Source organism: Nycticebus coucang, chromosome 18 (assembly GCF_027406575.1).
Source record: "Nycticebus coucang isolate mNycCou1 chromosome 18, mNycCou1.pri, whole genome shotgun sequence".
Classification (NCBI taxonomy): Eukaryota; Metazoa; Chordata; class Mammalia; order Primates; family Lorisidae; genus Nycticebus; species Nycticebus coucang.
In genome coordinates this window covers 53,962,763-53,984,269 of record NC_069797.1, presented here as the reverse complement: position 1 = coordinate 53,984,269, position 21,507 = coordinate 53,962,763, and the positions used below count along the sequence as shown (strand labels likewise).

The 21,507-nt window shown below is 43.2% G+C and overlaps 1 protein-coding gene across 1 annotated transcript in view; it reads left to right on the top strand.

Annotated features, from left to right (window-relative positions):
* Positions 1–16,171, top strand: part of KPNB1 (karyopherin subunit beta 1) — a 35,744-nt gene extending 19,573 nt beyond the window's left edge. The window contains exons 13-22 of the mRNA XM_053568474.1: positions 1,264–1,411; positions 1,599–1,670; positions 4,247–4,391; positions 5,651–5,733; positions 6,553–6,660; positions 9,046–9,189; positions 9,307–9,412; positions 10,171–10,285; positions 11,895–12,056; positions 13,099–16,171. Of these exons, the coding sequence (XP_053424449.1) occupies positions 1,264–1,411; positions 1,599–1,670; positions 4,247–4,391; positions 5,651–5,733; positions 6,553–6,660; positions 9,046–9,189; positions 9,307–9,412; positions 10,171–10,285; positions 11,895–12,056; position 13,099 (1,084 nt within the window). The 3' untranslated portion in view covers positions 13,100–16,171. The remainder of the gene's footprint in view (positions 1–1,263; positions 1,412–1,598; positions 1,671–4,246; positions 4,392–5,650; positions 5,734–6,552; positions 6,661–9,045; positions 9,190–9,306; positions 9,413–10,170; positions 10,286–11,894; positions 12,057–13,098) is intronic.
* The last annotated feature ends 5,336 nt before the right edge of the window (positions 16,172–21,507 follow it).

The following is a 21,507-nucleotide window of genomic DNA, read 5'->3' as shown; positions in this document are numbered from 1 at the left end:
TAAATTGGTGATGACCTTTAATCATGTAGTGTTTTGTGTGAGCTCTACCTAAAGCTATGAGGAAAATAAACCATTAGGAAGGAAGCTGGGTATAAAATCTTCTCTTCTATCTTAACGAGTTCATCCCCACTCCTCTCTCTGTTCAAAATTGTATATAAAAACATCTCTTGGGCTTGGCACCCGTACCACAGTGGTTACAGCGCCAGCCACATATACCAAGGCTGGCAGATTTGAACCTGGCCCAGGCCAACTAAACAACAATGAACAACTGCAATAAAAAAAGAATTGTCCAGGCATTGTTGTAGGCACCTATAGTTCCAGCTACTTGGGAGACTGAAGCAAGAGAATCTCTTAAGCCCAAGAGTTTGAGGTTGCTGTGAACTGTGACGCCATGGTAAACATCTCTTGGAGATAAATGAAGAAAATTGGGGTATCATAGCTATTTAGGCAACCTCTTAAATTGTTCACATGGGTGTTCTTTACCATTTCAAATTGTTTTTCTCCATTTAATTTCAGCTGGTTCCTGAAAGGGTCATTTAAATTTTTTTTGTTTTTTGTTTCTGAGACCAGAGTCTCACCATGTCACCCTAGATAGAGTGCTATGGCATCATAGCTCACAGCACCCTCCAACTCTTGGGCTTAAGTGATTCTCTTGCCTTGGCCTCCCAAGTAGCTGGGACTACAGGCACCCATCACAATGCCTGGCTATTTTTTTGCTGTGTTTGTCGTTTAGCAGGCCTGGGTTAGGCTCAAACCCACTAGGTTCAGTATATATGGCTGTCGCCCCACTCACTGAGCTATGGGCACCGAGCCAGGGTCTTTTTTAGCCAAATCTTTAGACAGAGTCTCACCTTATTACCCTCTGTAGAGTGCGGTGGCATCACAGCTCATAGCAACCTTCAACTCTTAGGCTTATGCAGTTCTCTTGCCTCAGCCTCCCGAGTAGCTGGGACTACAGGCAGCACCCGCCACAATGCCCAGCTATTTTTTTTAGTTTGGCCGGGGCTGGGCTCAAACCTGCCACCCTCGGTATATGGGGCTGGTGCCCTACCCACTGAGCCACAGGTGCCGCCCAAATTTTAACCAGATCTAAAGACCATAATGAACATAGCCTTTGGCTTTAAGGGACTTTTTAAAATTTGGTTCTTGCAAATTATGTTGCAAACTCAAACCAGACCCGTAGTCATACCAGTTTCTAGGTTCTTTCTTTTGGCTGTCCTTTCTTAGTTGAGGCTTTTAAGATTTTTGCTGTGTTCCCTGCAGACCTGATGGACACCAGAACAACCTGAGGAGTTCTGCATATGAATCTCTAATGGAAATTGTGAAAAACAGTGCTAAGGATTGTTACCCTGCAGTTCAAAAAACTACTTTGGTCATCATGGAGCGACTACAACAGGTGCTTCAGATGGAGGTAAGTTAAGAGCATTCCTGGCTATTGGTGGGAATTTGACATATAGGTCATTTTTTTTCCTTTCTATAATTTAACATTTGTATTGCTTATCACAGATTAGTCATACATCCATTACATAATGGTCCAGGCAACCCCAGCAAAGTGCAAGGTTTTTACTTAGAACATTATTTTGTTCTTTTCCTTGTAGTCACATATCCAGAGTACATCTGATAGGATCCAGTTCAATGACCTTCAGTCTTTACTCTGCGCAACTCTTCAGGTATGGTGGTGCCTATCACTTCTTAATAGTTCTAAGAAAGAGAATTAGCTTCTCAGTATGATGAGTTCATGTATACACAGAACTCTGAAATAGTGTAGAATGATCAGAGTGTCAAACCTTTTTTTTTCCTTTGCTGCACATATGAAGAAGAGTTGTCTTGGCCCACACATTAAATATACAAACACTAATGAAAGCTGATTAGCGGGGGTGGGGTGGGGGGGGATCTATGCATACTTTTGGTGATACCTGACACCACAGATAAGCAAAAATAGTCCTCACAAAATTAGCATGCGCGCCACAGATTGGACACCCCTGGATAATACTGGTCAGATGCTGTTTTCAGAAGGCTTTGGTCTTTGGGAAAATAATTTCCTGCCTTCCTTCTTACTTGTCCACATTGTTCCAATTTGTCTTTTATACAGTATAGGGAAGGAAACTACTTAGTGTGTGGTTATCTTTCCCAGTTGTACAGCTAATTTGTGTATTGGCAACTTTTTTTTATTGTTATTGGTTGTTTATTTTTTGCAGAGCTGAGGTCCTTCTATTGGCCAGGCGGGTCTTGAATTCTTGGTCTCAAGCAATTCTCTCAAGTTGGTTCCCCAGAGTGTTAGGATTACAGGAGTGAGCTGCTTTGCTTAGCCCTGTGTTTGGCAACTGTAGTCTTCATTAGGTTGTATGAGCCTAGCTCAGTCTCATTCATTTCTGAGCTATGGTTCACTTGACTAAAAGGATAGCCTTGAGTTTCTGTTATTGTCTTTTGAAACATTTGCTGTTGGAAGCTTAATCATTTATAATGCTTTATATTCATAGTAGACTTTTTTTCTGAGGAAAAACAGAAAACTACAATAAAATGTCACCTTTTTTTTTTTTGTTTGTTTGTTTGTTTTGAGACAGAACCTCAAGCTATCGCCCTGGGTAGAGTGCCATGGCGTCACAGCTCACAGCAACCTCCAACTCCTGGGCTTAAGCAATTCTCTTGTCTCAGCCTCCCGAGTAGCTGGTAGCTGGAAGTTACAGGCACCTGCCACAACACCTGGCTGTTTTTGTTGTAGTTGTCATTGTTTGGCAGGCCCGGGCTAGATTCGAACCTACCAGCTCTGGTGTTATGTGGCTGGCACCTTAGCCACTTGAACTACAGGCGCCACCCAAAATGTCACTTTTTCACACATGAAGTAGCTGAGGAGCTATTTCCTTACAGCAGGGATACCCTGGAACTTCATTTCTGAAACTTAAACTACTGGATTTTAGTATTCAGCAACACTATTAGGTTATTGTACCCTTGTCTTTTTACCTCAAACTTTGTTTTTGTTTTGTTTTTTTAGGCAGAGTCTCATTTGGTTACCTAGGCTAATGCCATGTGTTAGCCTAGTTCATAGCAATGTCAAACTCCTGGGTTCAAGTGATCTTTTTGCCTCAGCCTCCTGAATAGCTGGGACTACAAGGACCTGTCCGTGTGCCTGGCTAATATTTCTATTTTTGGTAGAGACAGGGTCTCTCTCTTCCTCAGGCTGGTCTTGAACTCCTGAGCTCAAGGGATCCTCCTGGCTTGGCCTTCCAGAATGGTAGGATTATAGGTGTAAACCACTGTTCCCAACCCCTAAACTGTATTTAAAGCATGACTACTATTAGTAGATCTTTGCTTATTAGATAAAATACAGGAATGATTCAGTGACATTAATTGAAGCAAACAACTGAGGGAGGAGAAAGTTGGGTGAGTATGTATTAAGAGGAGTCAAGATGGTTTTATTTTGTCAAGACTACTCTAGAGCCATGGTCTTGAGCCATACCCATAATGTATACATGGATTAGGGTTTAGGAGGGTTTGCTTTTTTTATTTCATCGATAAGAGCTCTAAAATGACTTCTTCTCAAACAAACAAAAAAGAATTGTCCTTAGCTGGGCGTTGTGGGCAGGCACCTGTAGTCCCAGCTGCTTGGGAGGCTAAAGGAAGATGTCTTGAGCCCACGAGTTTGAGGTTGCTATAAAGTACATTGATGCTATGGCTTTGTATCAGAGTGACAGTGAGATTCTGTCTCAGGAAATAAAATAAAATAAAATGACCTTTAAAGCTGAATAAATTTAACTGTCACATTAGTAAGACTAGGATATGGAGGCTATCTACAGACTATTTTGTTAGACAGTGAAACATAAATGAAAGGCAGAGGGCATGACTTTCTGTAAGGTAGACCCCTCCTGTTCTGAGTTGAGAAGCAGAAGAGTATTTGGGGGTGGGGGGGGCTGGTGCCCTACTCCCGTTGAGCCACAGGCGCTGCCCCTCTCTTTTTTTTTTGGTTGCAGTTTGGCCGGGGTTGGGTTTGAACCCGTCACCTTCGGTATATGGGGCCAACATCCTCCTTACTGAGCCACAAGGCACCACCCAGCAGAAGAGTATTAAAGTGAAAGTTTTATTGCAGATGATTTGTACTGTCAAAGTTTTGGGGTATAAGAAGTGCATTTAACCTTTACAATGGCAAAAAACCAAGGGATTTAATTGATTTAAAAAGAAAAGATGAGGAGTGTTCTGAGTGGAATATTATTTGGAATTGACTAATCTTAAACTCTTGTTTATTTCACAGAATGTTCTTAGGAAAGTGCAACATCAAGATGCTTTGCAAATCTCTGATGTGGTCATGGCCTCCCTGTTAAGGATGTTCCAAAGCACAGCTGGGTCTGGGGGAGTGCAAGAAGATGCCCTGATGGCAGTCAGCACACTGGTGGAAGGTCAGTAAGGAGGAATCAGGGAACATCTTTAAAATGCAGGGGTTTCAGTAGCCTTAAAGATTTTTTTTTTTTTTTTTGCGGTTTTTGGCCGGGGCTGGGTTTGAACCCGCCACCTCCAGCATATGGGGCCGGCGCCCCACCCCTTTGAGCCACAGGCACTACCCCAGCCTTAAAGAATTTTTGACTACAAAAAAGTAGTCCTTTTACTGGACACAAGTCAGTTCAAAGTTAGATTAAACTTCTGTGAGTGTAAATTTGTATAACTGCCTTGTCACTCTCCTTGAAGTACATGAGGACCCAGTTTGTAACTGAGATTGGCAGTGTTGTTAAGAGAGAGAAACTGTTATTATATATCTCATGTTCATTGGGTTCCTTCTTAATCCTAAAAATCAAGTTGCTTTATTGAGGATTTTTCCTATCAAGGATGGAGGAAGGAAATTTTTCTTTTCTGGCATGTGGTATGTCTGGTTTGGGTTGTAATGCTTTGGACTCAGGTTGACACATACTGGTGCCTGGTATGGGATAGAATAGAACATTGAGTGAGTGCCTACATTTAATTGGTTTTTTGATTGTTATATGTTTAACTATGCAAAATTGCTTTGAGGAAGCCATAAGCAAGACTCTGACTTAAGACTCTTTGAGGGAATTCTTCTTCAGGGGTGACCTGTGAGTAGATTACTAAGGCCATTAACCTAAGGACCACTCTCCTGATGACTTAGACCTATTTTTGGTATAAATAGCCTAGATCCAATTGGTCTGGCAATGTGTGACCACTCTGAAAGGGCAAGGAAGTTAATTTTGGCTCCAAGAGTGGCTGATTTGGATCTGAAGCCCGGGGTTGCTTTTCCTGGCTATGGCTTGATAAGCCCTTGATGAGATTGCCTAAGGACCCTGTTTTGAAGCTGGCCTATGGAGAGGACATGTTATAATCAGATGAGGGGGTGAAAAAGAGGCTATATTGCTGACTTAGTAAATTCAAAGTTAACCTTCCCATTCCTTGAGGGCTGTTGTTTCAGACAGTAAAATCCTATTCTGTGGAGAGTTTACATTGTCTCTATAGTGTAAGAGTTAGACCCTTCCAGCAGTAATAAATTTGGTTTATGTAAGACAGCCTTAATGACTTCATGATGAGATCATTAATTTATAACCCCACCCAGCCTATTGAGTGAATACATTTTGAGAGGGCTAGGATGGTTTGTTTTTGCTCACCTCTATTATCCTGTGGTGTTGTTATTAGCTAATAGTTTGTTTCATTACAGTGTTGGGTGGTGAATTCCTCAAGTACATGGAGGCCTTTAAACCCTTCCTGGGCATTGGATTGAAAAATTATGCTGAGTACCAGGTAGGATATGCTTTTCAGAGTATGTTTATATTCTCACATATACCTGTTAGTCACTGTAGTACAGACAAAATTTGGTTCCTATAATCTAGGTAGTTTTTCCCTATGCATGGTCTTGCAAGTTAAGCTAAGTTATTCATTGTCTGAGCATCTAAATTAGAAGTGATCCATATAAAAAAAGATGTTGGATGCACCAGAAAAAGGAGGATAGGATGGCTGTTTGCCTAAACAGAATCAATGCAAGGGCAGCTATAAAGTTAAGGTATCAACCCTTGAAGATCAAGGTTCTTTTGTTTTGTTTTGCTCACTTCTGCCATCACTATCCTCTTTGAATGTTTTTTTCTGTCCTTTCTTAATGATACCTCGGATAGTCTTACTTCTTTTCCTGCCATATTGGTTGTTAATAAATTAACTTAATCTTGGCTGGGTACAGGGGCTCACACATACAAACCTAACACTTTGGGAGGCCTAGGCGGGTGGATCACCTGAGCTCAGGAGTGCGAGACACCACACACACGTGCACGTGCACGCGTACCCCATGTCTAAAAAATAGTGAAGTGTTGTGGTGGGTGCCTGTAGTCCCAGCTACTTAGGAGGCTAAGGCAGGAGGATCGTTTTAGCTTAAGAGTTTGGGGTTGCTGTGAATTATGATGCCACAGCACTCTTCCAAGGGTGAAAGAAGAATTAATCTCAACAGAGAGAAGGTGAGTTTCCTTTGACTCTTGGTTCAAATGATAAAGGCCCAACAGCTAGGTAAAGTAATGCCTTACCCTCACAGGCACCTTTTTCTGTTTGGGAGCTTATTTCTTTAATTCTTGCCAGGTTTGTTTGGCAGCTGTGGGCTTAGTAGGAGACTTATGCCGTGCCCTGCAATCCAACATCATACCTTTCTGTGATGAGGTGATGCAGCTACTGCTAGAGAACTTGGGGGTGAGTGTCTGTATACAATCTAATTAACCAACCTTTGAAGAAATTATCAGGCCAGGTGTGATGGCTCACACCTGTGATCCTAGCACTCTGGAACACCAAGGCAGGTGGATTACTTAAGCTAAGGAGTTCAAGACCAGCCTAAGCAAGAGTGAGACCCCATCTCTACTGAAACTAGCCGGGCATTGTGGTGAGTGCCTATAGTCCCGACTACTTGGGACTATTGGGACTCTCGAGGCAAGAGAATCACTTGAGTCTGAAGTTTGAGGTTGTTGTGAGCTATGACACCATGGCACTCTATCCAGGGTGACAGAATACAACTCTCTCTTTACCAAAAAAGAGAAGAAATCATTAGTTGGTTGGAAAGCTAGTTAGACATTAAGATCCATCATGGTGAGCTGTAAGTTCTCAGAACAGTGGTTGTGGACTTATGAAGACTAGAGTTCGTTTTCTTTCTTTCTTTTTTTTTTTATTGTTGGGGATTCATTGAGGGTAAAAAGTACCAGGTTACATTGATTGCATTTGTTAGGTAAGTCCCTCTTATAATTGTGTCCCACCCCTAAAAGATGTGTCACACACCCTGACCCCCTCCCCAAATCTGCCTCTCTCCTTCCTTCTCTCCCCTCTTCCCTTCTCCCATCCCTCCCCTCTACCCCTTAAATTGTTCATTTTCACAGATGATTGTAAGTTAATTAAAGGGACGTGTGCTGGTTTTTGTTTTGTTTTAGAGACACCCTCAGTAGAGTGCCGTGGCGTCACACAGCTCACAGCAACCTCCAACTCCTGGGTTTAGGCAATTCTCTTGCCTCAGCCTCCCAAGTAGATGGAACTACAGGCACCGCCACAACGCCCGGCTATTTTTTTGTTGCAGTTTGGCAGGGGCCGGGTTTGAACCCACCACCCTTGGTATATGGGGCCAACGCCCTACTCACTGAGCCACAGGCGCCACCTTTTTTTCTTTTTTTTTTTAGCAAAATGCAAAGGAAAAGTAAATACATTATGTTAGTTGACTTACAATGGGATAAGGTCCCATAACCCACTGTAAATAAAAACATTTTTTAAAAAATTAGGGTTCAGGGTCGGTGCCTGTAGCTCAGCAGCTGGGGTGCCAGCCACATACACCAGAGCTGGTGGATTCAAACCCAGCCTAGGCCTGCCAAAGAACAATGACAACTACAAACAAAAAATAGCCGAGTGTTGTGGTGGGCACCTGTAGTTCAGCTACTTGGGAGGCTGAGGCAAGAGAATCTCTTAAGCCCAAGAGTTTGAGGTTGCTATGAGCTGTGATGCCATGGCATTCTACTGAGGGTGACATAGTGAGACTCTCAAAAAAAAAAAAAAGAAAATTAGGGCGGCGCCTGTGGCTCAGTCGGTAAGGCGCTGGCCCCATATACCGAGGGTGGCGGGTTCAAACCCGGCCCCAGCTGAACTGCAACCAAAAAATAGCTGGGCGTTGTGGTGGGCACCTGTAGTCCCAGCTGCTTGGGAGGCTGAGGCAGGAGAATCGCTTAAGCCCAGGATTTGGAGGTTGCTGTGAGCTGTGTGATGCCATGGCACTCTACCGAGGGCCATGGGGTAAGACTCTGTTTCTACAAAAAAGAAAAATTAAGGTTCAGTGGCCTGCTCTGCTATTTGGAGTCTGAGGTGGGAGGATTGCTTGAGCCCAGGATTTTGAGGCTGGGGAGAGCTGTGACCATGTCATTGCACTCTAGTCTAGCAAGAGTGCAAGAAAAATTAAAATTAGTAGCTGCTTATTATAAATTAACTTTTTTTTTTTCCCCTGAGATAGTCTCACTTTGTCACCCTCGGTAGAGTGCTGCAGCGTCACAACTCACAGCAACCTCAAACTCCTGGGCCTAAGCAATTCTGCCTCAGCCTTCTATGTAGCTGAGCCTATAAGTGTCTGCTACAACACCCGGCCATTTTGTTGTTGTTGTTGTCATTGTTCAGCTGGCCCAGGCCGAGTTTGAACCCGCCAGCCTCGGTGCATGTGCCGGCACTGTAACCACTGTGCTATGGGTGTCGAACCTAAATGAAAGTTTCATAAGGCTGGGGATGGTGGCTCATGCCTTTAATTCTAGCACTCTAGGAGACTGAGGCAGGCAGATCACCTCAGCTCAGAAGAGTTCAAGACCAGCCTGGGCTAGAGTAAGGCCCCATCTCTAAAAATAGCCAGGCATCGTGGTGGGCGCCTATAGGCCCAGCTACTCGGGAGGCTGAGGCAAGAGAATCCCTTGAGCCCAAGAGTCCGAGGTTGTTGTGAGCTATGATGTCACAGTACTCTACTGGGGGCAACACAGTGAGACTGTCTCAAAAAAGAAAATATCTTAAGTGTTTGGGCCAAATTTTGACTTTCATTAATTCATTTTTCCTTTTATTCCTTGTCAGAATGAGAATGTACACAGGTCTGTGAAGCCACAGATTCTGTCAGTGTTTGGTGATATTGCCCTTGCTATTGGTGGAGAGTTTAAAAAATACTTAGAGGTTGTATTGAATACTCTCCAGCAGGCCTCCCAAGCCCAGGTGGACAAGGTAAGCTTAAAGTCATCTTGGTATTAAGTCCAGGTGTAATTGGGAGAGAAACTATTGCCAAAACATATAACTAAAAGTGATCAGTATGATGGAAGTTCTGTTCTTTGTCTCTTACAGTCAGACTATGACATGGTGGATTATCTGAATGAGCTAAGGGAAGGCTGCTTGGAAGCCTATACCGGAATCGTCCAGGGATTGAAGGGAGATCAGGAGAACGTACACCGTTGAGTATACAACCCATTTCCCATTAGTCTGTTAGCCAGTATGCACTTAGCCAGATGGGCTGTTGTATCCTATAGCTCGTTTATGAACTAGCACTGTTGCTTAAAGGATGGAAGGAAGAGGAGCAGTGCACTAATGAAGAAGAATAAATGAAGAGTGACTTAGGGCAGGCTTTGACTTTATTATTTCTGCTCCCCCTTCCTCTGCTTCTTTGTCTCATATTTTTTGAGTATTGCAAGGGATAGGATACAACAGGACTATTGGAATATCAGCAGAAAGGCTGGTTGGTTTCTATACTAATCATGAATGGCAGTTGTTCAACACTGAATTGGGGAATCAGAATTCCTCTATCATGGGAGGCACCTGTGGCTCAAAGGGGTAGGGCGCCAGCCCCATATGCCGGAGGTGGCGGGTTCAAACCCAGCCTCGGCCGAAAACTGCAAAAAAAAAGAATTCTCTATCACCTCATGTTTCCGTTATTGATTGAGGAAATACTTGTGCTTTATCCCTTTGACATCACTGACTCAAGTAATTTCATTTGTTCATTCTGTGTTATATCTGTAAGAAGAAAAATACTTGTCTCTTCTGTTCACTCGAAGAATGACATTTTAAATCTGAGGAAGAATAACTTAATATAACCGTATTCAACTGGTTATTCAGCTTGACACTTGTTGATAAGGGTAGAATAGTTGGAGATTTTGAAAAGAAGTATAGTCCTGCCAAATGTGGAACTTAGTCATCAAACCTTCTCTCTCACAGCGGATGTGATGCTGGTACAACCCCGAGTAGAATTTATTCTGTCTTTCATTGACCACATTGCTGGAGATGAAGATCATACAGATGGAGTAGTAGCTTGTGCTGCTGGACTAATAGGGTAAGTAGTACTCTGCTTCTAAAAGCTGGGTGGAAAGAACTTCTGGAAAATGAGAATATAGCTGGGCATTGTGGCGGCGCCTGTAGTCCCAGCTAATCAGGAGGCTGAGGCAAAAGCCCAAGAGTTTGAGGTTACTGTGAGCTAAGATGCCACAGCACCTCTACCAAGGGCAATAAAGTGAGACTTTGTCTTAAAAAAAAAAAAAGTACATGTACTAAAGAATTTTTTTTTTGTTGTTGTTGTTGTTTTTGACCTGGGCTGGGTTTGAACCCGCCACCTCCAGCATATGGGACCCGCGCCCTACTCACTGAGCCACAGGTACCGCCCGAATTTTTTTTTTTTTTTTAATAGAGACGGAGTCTTACTTTGTTGCCCTTGGTAGAGTGCTGTGGTGTCACAGCTCACAGCAACCTCTAGCTCTTGGGCTTGGGTGATTCTCTTGCCTCAGCCTCCTGAGTAGATGGGACTACAGGCACCTGCCACAACGCCCGGCTATTTTTTTGTTGCAGTTTGGCCAGGGTCGGGTTTGAACCCGCCACCCTCATTATATGGGGCCAGCGCCCTACTCACTGAATCACAGGCCGCTACCGAAGAATTTTTGGGGACAGAGTCTCACTATGTCACCCTCGGTAGAGTGCAGTAGTGTCACAGCTCATAGCAACCCCAAACTCTTGGGCTTCAGCGATTCTCTTGCCTCAGCCCCGAGTGGCTGGGACTACAGGCGCCCGCCATGACGCCTGGCTGTTTTTTTGTTGTTGTTGTTGTAATTGTCGTTATTTAGCTGGCCTGGGCCGGGTTTGAATTTGGCAGCCTGGGAGCATGTGGCCAGTGCCGTAACCACTATGCTACAGGGGCTGAGCCTGTAGTTAAGAATTTTGAAAGTATCGGGCGGCACCTGTGGCTCAATGGAGTAGGGCACCAGCCTCATATACCGGAGGTGGTGGGTTCAAACCCAGCCCTGGCCAAAAACTAAAAAAAAAAAAAAAGAATTTTGAAAGTATCAAGAATGGTAACAATCCACTTCTTTGGCACAAGAAGGTTTCTTTGTGTAGCCCATATTGTCCTATCTTGAGTGCTTAAGAATTTAAGACCCTTCCCAGCTACTCAGGAGGCTGAGGCAAGAGAATCGCTTAAGCCCAGGAGTTGGAGGTTGCTGTGAGCTATGTGAGGCCACGGCACTCTACCGAGGGCCATAAAGTGAGACCCTGTCTCTACAAAAAAAAAAAAAAAAAAGAATTTAAGACCCTCTAGATCTCTGTAATTTCACCCCATTAAACTCTAGTATTAGTTAACAAATTGCTTCTCTAGCATCTTCCACTGAAGTTTTCTGAGGCATCATTTGGAAAAAAGGGTATTAGTCATGAGCTCTAGGATATGGATTTTAGTTGTGATTTTTGCCATGAATTGGCTATTTAACCTTGGGTAAGTCATTCTACCTCTTCAGACCTAATTTTAGGTCTGTTTAGGACCTGTTAGGAGCAGGTGTTAGACTTATTATCTCTAAAATTTGCTAAGAAAACACATAGCTAGCTTAGCCCTGGTTTGGAAGGCTTAAGACATTCTAGTTTAGAGGAAGGAGCTCATTCTCAAATGTGTTTATTTTGCACAGGGACTTATGTACAGCATTTGGGAAGGATGTACTGAAATTAGTAGAAGCTAGGCCAATGATCCATGAATTGTTAACTGAAGGACGGAGATCAAAGACTAACAAGGCAAAAACCCTTGCTACATGGGCAACAAAAGAACTGAGGAAACTGAAGAACCAAGCTTGGTAAGAGCTTGTCTCCGCTGTCTTCTGGTTACTTGGGAGTACACTGCATTTTGTTTATGCTGTTCTGGCAAGGGCTGCCTTCTGGTATTTCATTTATGCTTTTTCTCATAGGTGCTTCTGAATCAGGCCTTTAGTCCTTAGCCTGGTAGTAGTAGAAGTATCAGGCAACCTCAGTCTTTTCTTGAGCCAAATATTTAATTCATGGTGATGGAGAACAGTATTTATATAACTGGAATTCACTAAAATTCCCAGGAAATTTTGGCCCCTAATAAAATATCAATAATGGTATTATTTTCCCCTAATTCTCATTCATTCCATCTCTTTTTTTTCTTTCTTTCTTTTTTTGGCCGGGGCTGGGTTTGAACCCACCACCTCCAGCATGTGGGACCGGGGCCCTACTCCTGAGCCACAGGCACCGCCCTCTTTTTTTTTTTTTTTTTTTTTAACAGGGTCTTACTCTGTTGCCTGGGATTGGAGTGCAGTGATATCATTATATCTCACTGCAACCTGAAACTCCTGGCTCAAGTCTCCATTAGTAGCTGGGACTACCATGGCCACCATACCTGGCTAATTTTTTTTATTTTTGGTAGAGATGAAGTCTTAGTACATTGCTCAGGGTGGTTTCAAACTCCTGGCCTCTCAAAGCACTCCTCCCACCATGGCCTCCCAAAGTACTGGGATTACTGGTGTGAGCCATCATGCCCAGCTTCTTTCTTTATTGCAGTGCTTTTAGATATTACAGAAGATATCTGAAGTAAAAGTTGTCTGACCCCTGTTTAAAATGTAGTTTTATTTTCCTCTTAACTACTCAATTATCTTATTCTGCAGATCTTAGTGAATTTGGCTCCTTTGGGTTTCCTTTCCACCCTCAGATAAGTGCTAATTGAGAGTAGGTTGATTGCACATAGGAGAAGAAAGATCATTGGTTCTTGAAAAGTTGACAAAGTCATTTGAGGCAGAGGATCACATAATTGGAGGCATTTGGCTCTACTGAGTATATATAATCTCAATGATTGACCTTTTTTCCCTCATCTGTTTTTAGATCTGTTACCATTGGGATGATAACCTGAGGACCCCCACTGGAAATCTCCAATCTTTTGAAAACCCGGAAGTGAGGAGTGTGCACGGATGCTGAATGTTTGGGAATGAGAGGATGAGTGAGTGAGGCTTGAAAACACACCACATTGAAAATCCTGCCACAGCAGCAGCCGCAGCCACCAACAGCAGCGCTGTTAGTGAGCTAAGTAAGCACTGACTTCATAGAAAACCATAACATCGGCCATCTTGGAAAAGAGAAAAACAGTGGATTTACTTGCTTATTAAAAAAGAAAGAAAGAAAAAGAAAGAAAGCTATCTCTTCCCAGGAGAGGCTAGAACTAGCTTTTCTGTCTTTTGGCCGGTGCCGAGTGGAATGACTGGTTTTGGGAGAGAAGGAGGGACTGGGTTCAGCTGTGGTGCTTTGTTGTAAAAGGCAGCCTTGCCTTTGCTACTGAGGAGAAAGATGGAGCCTGGGTCTCCAGCCCCCCTTTGCTGTACCTTTGCCATACGGTACTGTATGCTTGCTGGCTAGAAGGAGGGTGCGGGGTTTTTTTAAAGTCTGAGAATGAATGTGTGTGAGTGAGGCGGTATCCACATTCTCAACTTCAAGTCATTGCAGTTTCTTTTTCCCAGAAAACAAGGGGTTAGATGTTGCATTTCATAAAACTAACTGAAGTTCTGTCTACTGATGCAGCACAAGAGATGTAAAAAAAAAAAAAAAAAACCAGAAAAAAAAAGGAAAGATGCTCTTTAGGTTTTGTTTTGTTTTGTTAATTATTCTAGGGAAAACACTGACGAATGTTCAGAGCTCCTATCCTGATCTTTTCATCAAGGCGCCTTTCCTAATAATATGGTTCAACTGTGAATGTAGAAGTGGGGGGAGGGGGGAGAAAAAGAAAACTCTGGAGTTAGAGGTTATAGAAAAATAAAAGTACAATTGTTACAAATAAAGAATGCAGACTTCAAAAACAAGAAAGTCACAACCCAAACCAAAATTTAAATGCTCAGAATTGGCAGCACAAGAGAAAAGCTCTCTCCTGACTTAATATTGTGGCAGTCTCAACGCCCCCAGAAAATTGTGCCAAAGAATTTAGAGAACATATACAATAAAAGTACATACACACAGAGAGGAAAAAAACAGCAAACTTCAGGTAACTATTTTGGATTGCAAACAAGGATAAATTTAATGTTCAAATAATCTGATAAAATAACCATTTGGAAACTGCTTGGCCTTTCTGTTCTCTTTTATTTGATTGACTACAATGCGGTGTTGGTCTCTTGCTGCACTTCAAAACCAACTAACCAATAAAATAAAAATGTTTGTGTGTGTAAATACAACACACGAACTAGAACTCTTGTGATAAAAATGGCACTTGAAAAAGGTTATATTTTTCCACTGAAGTTGAAGATGAATAAAATGGTGTCAAACATTTCCCAGTCACACGCTTTAATATTTTTTTAGAAGTGTGATGTGGTGTGATTACCATAAATCAGACTTAATCATTTTCCCTTTTACAAGGGAATAAGGCACCCTGAATTTTTACAATCTTTCAGCAATAAGAAGGGATGTCAGTGAGCTTTGATTCCCTTTTGGTTTTGAAGTTACTAGGAGTTTTTGCTGGCATTTTAAATATGCTGCTTTCAGAAAATGAAGGAAGTTTTTAAATTGCTTCCTGGTCTTTAGAGGACTGAAAAAAAGACCCTCATTCTCTCTTTCATTTCCATTCTAGCCAAAAGTATAGGCTTATATTTATCTCCATCCCTTTGCATCTTTCCCTCTCTGTCCAAGCCTTCCGTTCATAAGTGGGATTGGCTCGGTTTTGCCCATCCATATGGCAGCATCTCTAATAGCTCTTGTACAGGGTATCAGATATTGTGCCTTTTGGTGCCAGGTTCAAAGTCAAGTGCCGATCTATGAACCAGTGTACAAAAAAAAAATCCAGGTGTTTGAAGGAGAGACGCTCCATTGTGAATAAAGAGCTAGCTCATACCAGCTCCTAAGCCCTATTAAGAGGCCTGGTCCTCTAATGCCTTGTTTCCATTTCAGTTGTTCCTCAATGGAGAGGATGATATACTAACCATTCCTGATATTAGATAGGGCTGGGTTGGGGCTTAAGGAGGGGGCAGAAGTATTGGGGAGAGAAAAAAATCTGATCATTCCTCAGTGCTACCCATTTCTGTCCTGTGTGGGCTGCTTAGCTTAGACAGCAGGAGAATAAAGTACACCGAGAACCATAATGAAAAAACCTTCCGTGTGTTTTGTCATGTTTTGTTCCAGGGAAGCAGTTGATGAGTGCTGTTACTAACGCTTTCTCCCAGAGCTATTCAATGATGGAGAGGAGGAAAAGGGTCTGGTTGGATTGTGGTCTTGGTGCCTTGCAGTTATTCTGCACTGGTTATGCATTTAATCCTCCTCTTTCCTAGTTACCTTTGGCTAGTGGGTTTTCCATAGTCTGGGTATTTGTCCTTAAATCAATTGTACCACCTAAGGCAACTGAATGCAAAATGCATTCTGTCCACTCACTGTCTGGGCCTTCCCTACCCTAGTCTTGGGCACATTCCTTCAAGAATGTAGTTACCGTCTGCTTGGGAAGATGTCAGTGCAAATGTGAAGAAAATGGGCATGGGACTAGGTTTTGGTTTGCCACCAGTGGCAGCTGCCTATATCAATTACATTTATTAATTTTGCTTTTCATTTTTCCCAGTTCCCTTCAGCCCCCCCTCTGTTGAAATTTTAGCTGAGAGAGGCAACTGTAATATGCCTTGGGGACTTGTGGAGAATGAGAGGGGAATTGCTCAGTGTAGTGTTTTAACTTTCAGAACCAAGCAATCTATTTACTCTTACTATTTAAGAAGTGTGTTAGTCCGACTTAAGAGAAATCCAAACTCCATCAGCTTTTGATAGCATCTTGGTTTTTGAAACTTCAGTCTGTAATTGGCATTCAGAATGCCCTTGGCATGCCAGTCTGTGTGATGGCATTAAAGACCTGTAAAACACTTGAGCCCAACTTTATTAACCAAAACTGATACCACCACCTTTATCTTCTAAATAAAGTCCGCTTTATTTTTATTTTCAACATTGCCGCTTCATTTATTTTGTTCCAGATGGTGTCCTCCATGGAGGTGAAATGAATGGTTTGAAAGAAGCCAGAGAGTATGGTGATTGTGTGTGTGTTGGAAAAAGAAAGGATGCGGTCTAATGAAATGTGAAATAGATGAAATGCTTTCCTACAAGTTAGGTAGAGGAAGAGTACCATGTAGAAGTTTTCCTGGTTGATTCTGAAGGAGTAATACAGGTTGCTCTCTGTCTTGTGCATATTTTTCAAGCTAGTGACCAGGTATCTTAATGGCTTATCCAAAAATTGGCTTTTTTACTTAGTTTGTTTTGTATATTTCATTTCTATTTCCATCCCTCACCCCCCCCAAAAAAAAAAAAAAAAAACTTGGAAAGAACACTAGTTTGGGATTTAAGAAATGAGGTCCTGCGGGGCTCAGTGGCTCACACAGGTAATCCTAGCACTCTGGAAAGCCAAGGTGGAAGGATGATCCCTTGAGCTCAGCAGTTGAGACCAGCCTGAGCAAGAGCGAGACCCCATCTCTACCAAAAATAGAAAAACTAGCCAGGTGTTATGGCAGGCACCTGTAGTCCCAGCTACTTGGGATGATACCAGAGCACTCTACCCAGGGGGACAGAGTGAGACTGTCTCAAAAAACAAACAAACAAAAAAACTAGGTCTTTCCTTCACCTAGTGGCACAGACTACTTCATGGAAATATGCACTTTCTGAGTTTATGTTGGGCAAGTAGCTTGAGAGTTGACCTTCATTAATTGCACACCCTTGTCAGTAAGAAATTTTTTTTTTTTTTTTTTTTTTTGTGGTTTTTGGCCAGGGCTAGGTTTGAACCCACCACCTCCGGCATATGGGACCGGCGCCCTACTCCTTGAGCCACAGGCGCCACCCGTCAGTAAGAAATTTTTGATCAAGCAGCCAGGCGTGGTGCTCCTGTAGTCCCAGCTATTTGGGAAGAGGCAAGATTCACTTGAGTCCAGGAATTGGAGGTTGTAGTGAACTATGATTGTGCCACTGCATTCCATCATGGACAACAGAGAGAGAGTCTATATCTTAAAAAAAATTGTTTTTAATTTAATTCAGTGTACCCTCAGTTCAGTTCAGATACTTGTACTACTGTGCCATGTATTATGTGATCATAAGACAAAAAACCGTGATTATAAAAAATATATAGATGTTCCAATATTTTATTTATAAGCCCAATTCTGAAGATTATTGCGTTATAGAGAATAGTTTGTAATTTTTTTTTTTTTTTGAGACAAGAGTCTATGTTGCCCTTAGTAGAGTGCTGTGGTGTCATAACTCACAGCAACCTCAAACTCTGGGCTTAAGTGATTCTCTTGCCTCAGCTTCCCAAGTAGCTGGGACTACGGGCGCCCGCCACAATGCCCGGCTATGTTTTTGTTGCAGTTGTCATTGTTTAGCAGGCTCGGGCCAGGTTTGAACCCACCAGCCCCAGTGTATGTGGACTGTGCCCTAACCATTGAGCTATGTGCGCCGAGCCAATAATTTGTAATTCTTAAGACTGCATTAAAGGCCAGGTGAGGTGGCTCACACCTGTAATCCTAGCACTTGGGAGGCTGAGTCAGGTAGATTGCCTGAGCTCACTGGTTCAAAACCAGCCTAAGCTAGAGTGAGACCTGCTCTCGAAAAATAGCCAGGGGTGGCGCCTGTGGCTCAAGGAGTAGGGTGCTGGTCCCATATGCCAGAGGTGGCGGGTTCAAACCCAGCCCTGGCCAAAAACCACACACACACAAAAAAAAGCCAGGCATTGTGGCAGGCACCTGTAGTCCTAGCTACTTGGGAGGACTGAGGCAAGAGAATTGCTTGAACCCACAAGTTTGAGGTTGCTGTGAGCTATTATGCTACAGCACTCTACCAAGGGCAACAAAGTGAGTGTCTCAAAAAAAAGAGGCGGCTCAGCGCCTTGGCTCAAGCAGCTAAGGTACCAGCCGCGTACACCTGAGCTGGCGGGTTCGAATCCAGCCCGGGCCTGCCAAACAACAATGACGGCTGCAACCAAAAACTAGCTGGGCATTGTGGCAGACGCCTGTAGTCCCAGCTACTTGGGAGGCTGAGGCAGGAAAATCACTTGAGCCCAGGAGTTGGAGGTTGCTGTGAGCTGTGAAGCTACGGCCCTCTACCCAGGGTGATAGCTTGAGGCTCTGTCTCAAAAAAAAAAAAAGGCCAGATGCGATGTCTCACGCCTGTAATCCTAGCACTCTGGGAGGCCAAGGCTGGTGAATTGCTTGAGCTCACAAGTTTGAGACCACCCTGAGCAAAAGCGAGACCCTGTCTATACTTAAAATAGAAAAACTGAGTCCAGGGCGGCACCTGCGGCTCAGTGAGTAGGGCGCCGGCCCCATATGGCGAGGGTGGTGGGTTCAAACCCAGCCCCGGCCAAACTGCAACAAAAAAATAGCCGGGCGTTGTGGCGGGGGGGGGCGCCTGTAGTCCCAGCTACTCCGGAGGCTGAGGCAAGAGAATCACATAAGCCCAAGAGCTGGAGGTTGCTGTGAGCCGTGTGATGCCACGGCACTCTACTGAGGGCAGTAAAGTGAGACTCTGTCTCTACAAAAAAAAAAGAAAGAAAGAAAAAGAAAAACTGAGGCGAGAGGATCTCTTGAGCCCGAGTTGGAGGTTGCTGTGAGCTATGACGCCATGGTACTCTACCCAGGGCAACAACTTGAGACTCTTGTTTCAAAAAAACAAAAAACACTGCATTAAATCTTGAGCAACAATGGTTGACCAAAAACACTTCACTGAAAATGCCTTCATGGAAGGGCAGCTGTCACTTCATTATCAAATGACAAGGAAAGAGGTGCTACTCCCATATACCTACTCCCAGAAAAACACTAACACAGAGTGCAAATTTACCGTTCCACCTGGCCTCACCAAGGGTCCCAACTTGACCTACTGAAGTGAAAAACGGCAAACCGGGGCAGTGCCTGTGGCTCAAAGGAGTAGGGCGCCAGCCCCATATGCCGGAGGTGGTGGGTTCAAACCCAGCCGCCGCCAAAAACTGCAAAAAAAAAAATAATAAACTGAAAATTAGCTATGTTACTTTATATCAATTCTCACAACAACCTTACAGTCACTATTCCTGTTATATTGAAGAAGAAGAAGGGGCAGAAAGATTGATTCATTAGACCAAGTTCACTCACAGCCAGAATTCAAATCTGGGTCTGCTGGACCCAAACAAGCTTTCCCACACTTACCCTGGACAGAGGCTAGGAGCTTCTTAGCAATACAAAACAAAGGTCTATGTCATACATAGGATGTGCCATCATTTCCTTCACAGCACTGTCTATATTTTAAGGCCGGGCGCGGTAGCTCACGCCTGTAATACTAGCAGTCTGGGAAACTAAGGTGGGTGGATTGCTTGAACTTATAGAGTTTGAGACCAGCCTGAGCAAAAGTGAGATCCCGTCTCTACTAAAAATAGACAAAAAATGGAGGCAAGAGGCTTGCTTGAGCCCGAGTTGGAGCTATGATGCCACAGCACTCTACCCAGGGCAACAGTTTGAGATTGTCTAAAAAAAAAAAAAAGTATATTTTACATTTGTTGTTGACTTGTTTGTTGCTGATTCCCCCCCACACACACATACACACTATAATGTACTCTTCTCAATTCTGTGACTTTGGCTGTCTAATTTGCCACTGTTACACCCAGCTTACAGACTTCCTGACATAGAGTAGACCTTCATGTAAATATGTATTGAACTAATGGCATGTCAGCACAGTTCAGGGCATTTCTGTGATGGCATCACTTAGCCTTTGAAAGGCAGGGCATCCGAAAATGGAATGGCTCCTGGGTCTTCCCCTCCTCATTTGCTGGATTATTTAAGATGAGCCTCTTAACTTTGGGTTAATTGGAGGAATGGGAACAGGATTAGCAAATCATTTGTCATTTATATGTTATTTATATGGTGTCCATTTTATATACATACAAGGTGCTAGGCCTGTTGTATCTTATGTAAAGTAATAACACTATAATGAAGGTATCATTTTAGTCCCATTTTACAGAAGAGAAACAAGCAGGAGCTGAGGACCTTGCCCAAAGTCAAACAGGCTAGCAAGGTCATGCATGCTGACTTCACCGCCTATGTTTCCGCCACTAGGCTATGTTGTGTATGGTTATTAAACAGAACTCTGGATAAAGGGTTTTTGGAATTCAGTAGCAAAGCCATTCTGTCTTAATTCCGTAAGGTCCATTGTTAACCTTTGGCAATTGCATGTTTATGACATTTTCCCCTAAAGTCAATTTTCCTTCTAATTGGAATTTGAACCAAACCATCTTGTACATCTGTTCTGGTTTTTTTTTTTTTTTAGACAGAGTGTCACTATATCGTCCTTGGTAGAGTGCTGTGATGTCACAGCTCACAGCAACCTCAAAACTCTTGGGCATAAGTAATTCTCTTGCTTCAGCCTTCCACATAGCTGGGACTATAGGTGCCCGCCACAACACCCAGCTATTTTTAGTTGCAGTTGTCATTGTTTAGCAGGTCCAGGCTGGGCTCAAACCTACCAGCCATGGTGTATGTGGCTGGTGCTCTACTCACTGAGCTACAGGCACTGAGCCACATCTGTTCTCTTTTCCCTCCAAGCTGAAACCCTGTGAACAAGGGCTTGGGGACGGGTAGTTGTTGATGCCTGGTGGTCAGAAAACCCACTGGGCTGCTGAATAAGCTCCATGTCTGTCCGAATTACCCCAGCTCAGGCAGCGGATGCCACCTGTGCAACAAAGGCAGGAGGCTTTTGAAGCTGAGTGGATCCCTCTCCCAGGAGCTCCTTGGCCACAGTTTCTCAAGCTGAGCTATCTCTGTGGAATGTACCTTCTCATCTTTAGGAAAAGTACATCTCAGCTTTGGCACTCAGCCTGAGCTCTGGAAGCAGAGGGGCAGCCTATCACCATCCTGAGGGACAGAAAATTAAGAAATGCCTCTGTATGAATAAGCTTTCTGTAGCAATGAGCAATGCCTGCTATTTTCTGGGCATTGCCCTTCAAATTACTTTACAGGCTTTTGAGTGTAACCTTGGGCAAATTCTTCAACTTCTTTGATCCCCCGTTTCCTCATTTGTAAAACAGGGCTCCCAGTGAAAGATAATACATATAAAGTTTTTAGCACAGGTTGTTGAACTCATATTAATTAATTAACAACTATTGATTATGTGCCAGAAACTATACAAGGCACTGAGAATATAGTAGTAAACTAAGCAAACAAAATCTTCCCATGGAGCTTATAGTCTAATGGATAATACATAGTAAATATTCAATAAAACAATTTTTTTTTGATACAGAGTCTCATTATGTCTCCCTGGGTAGAGTGCTATGGCATCACA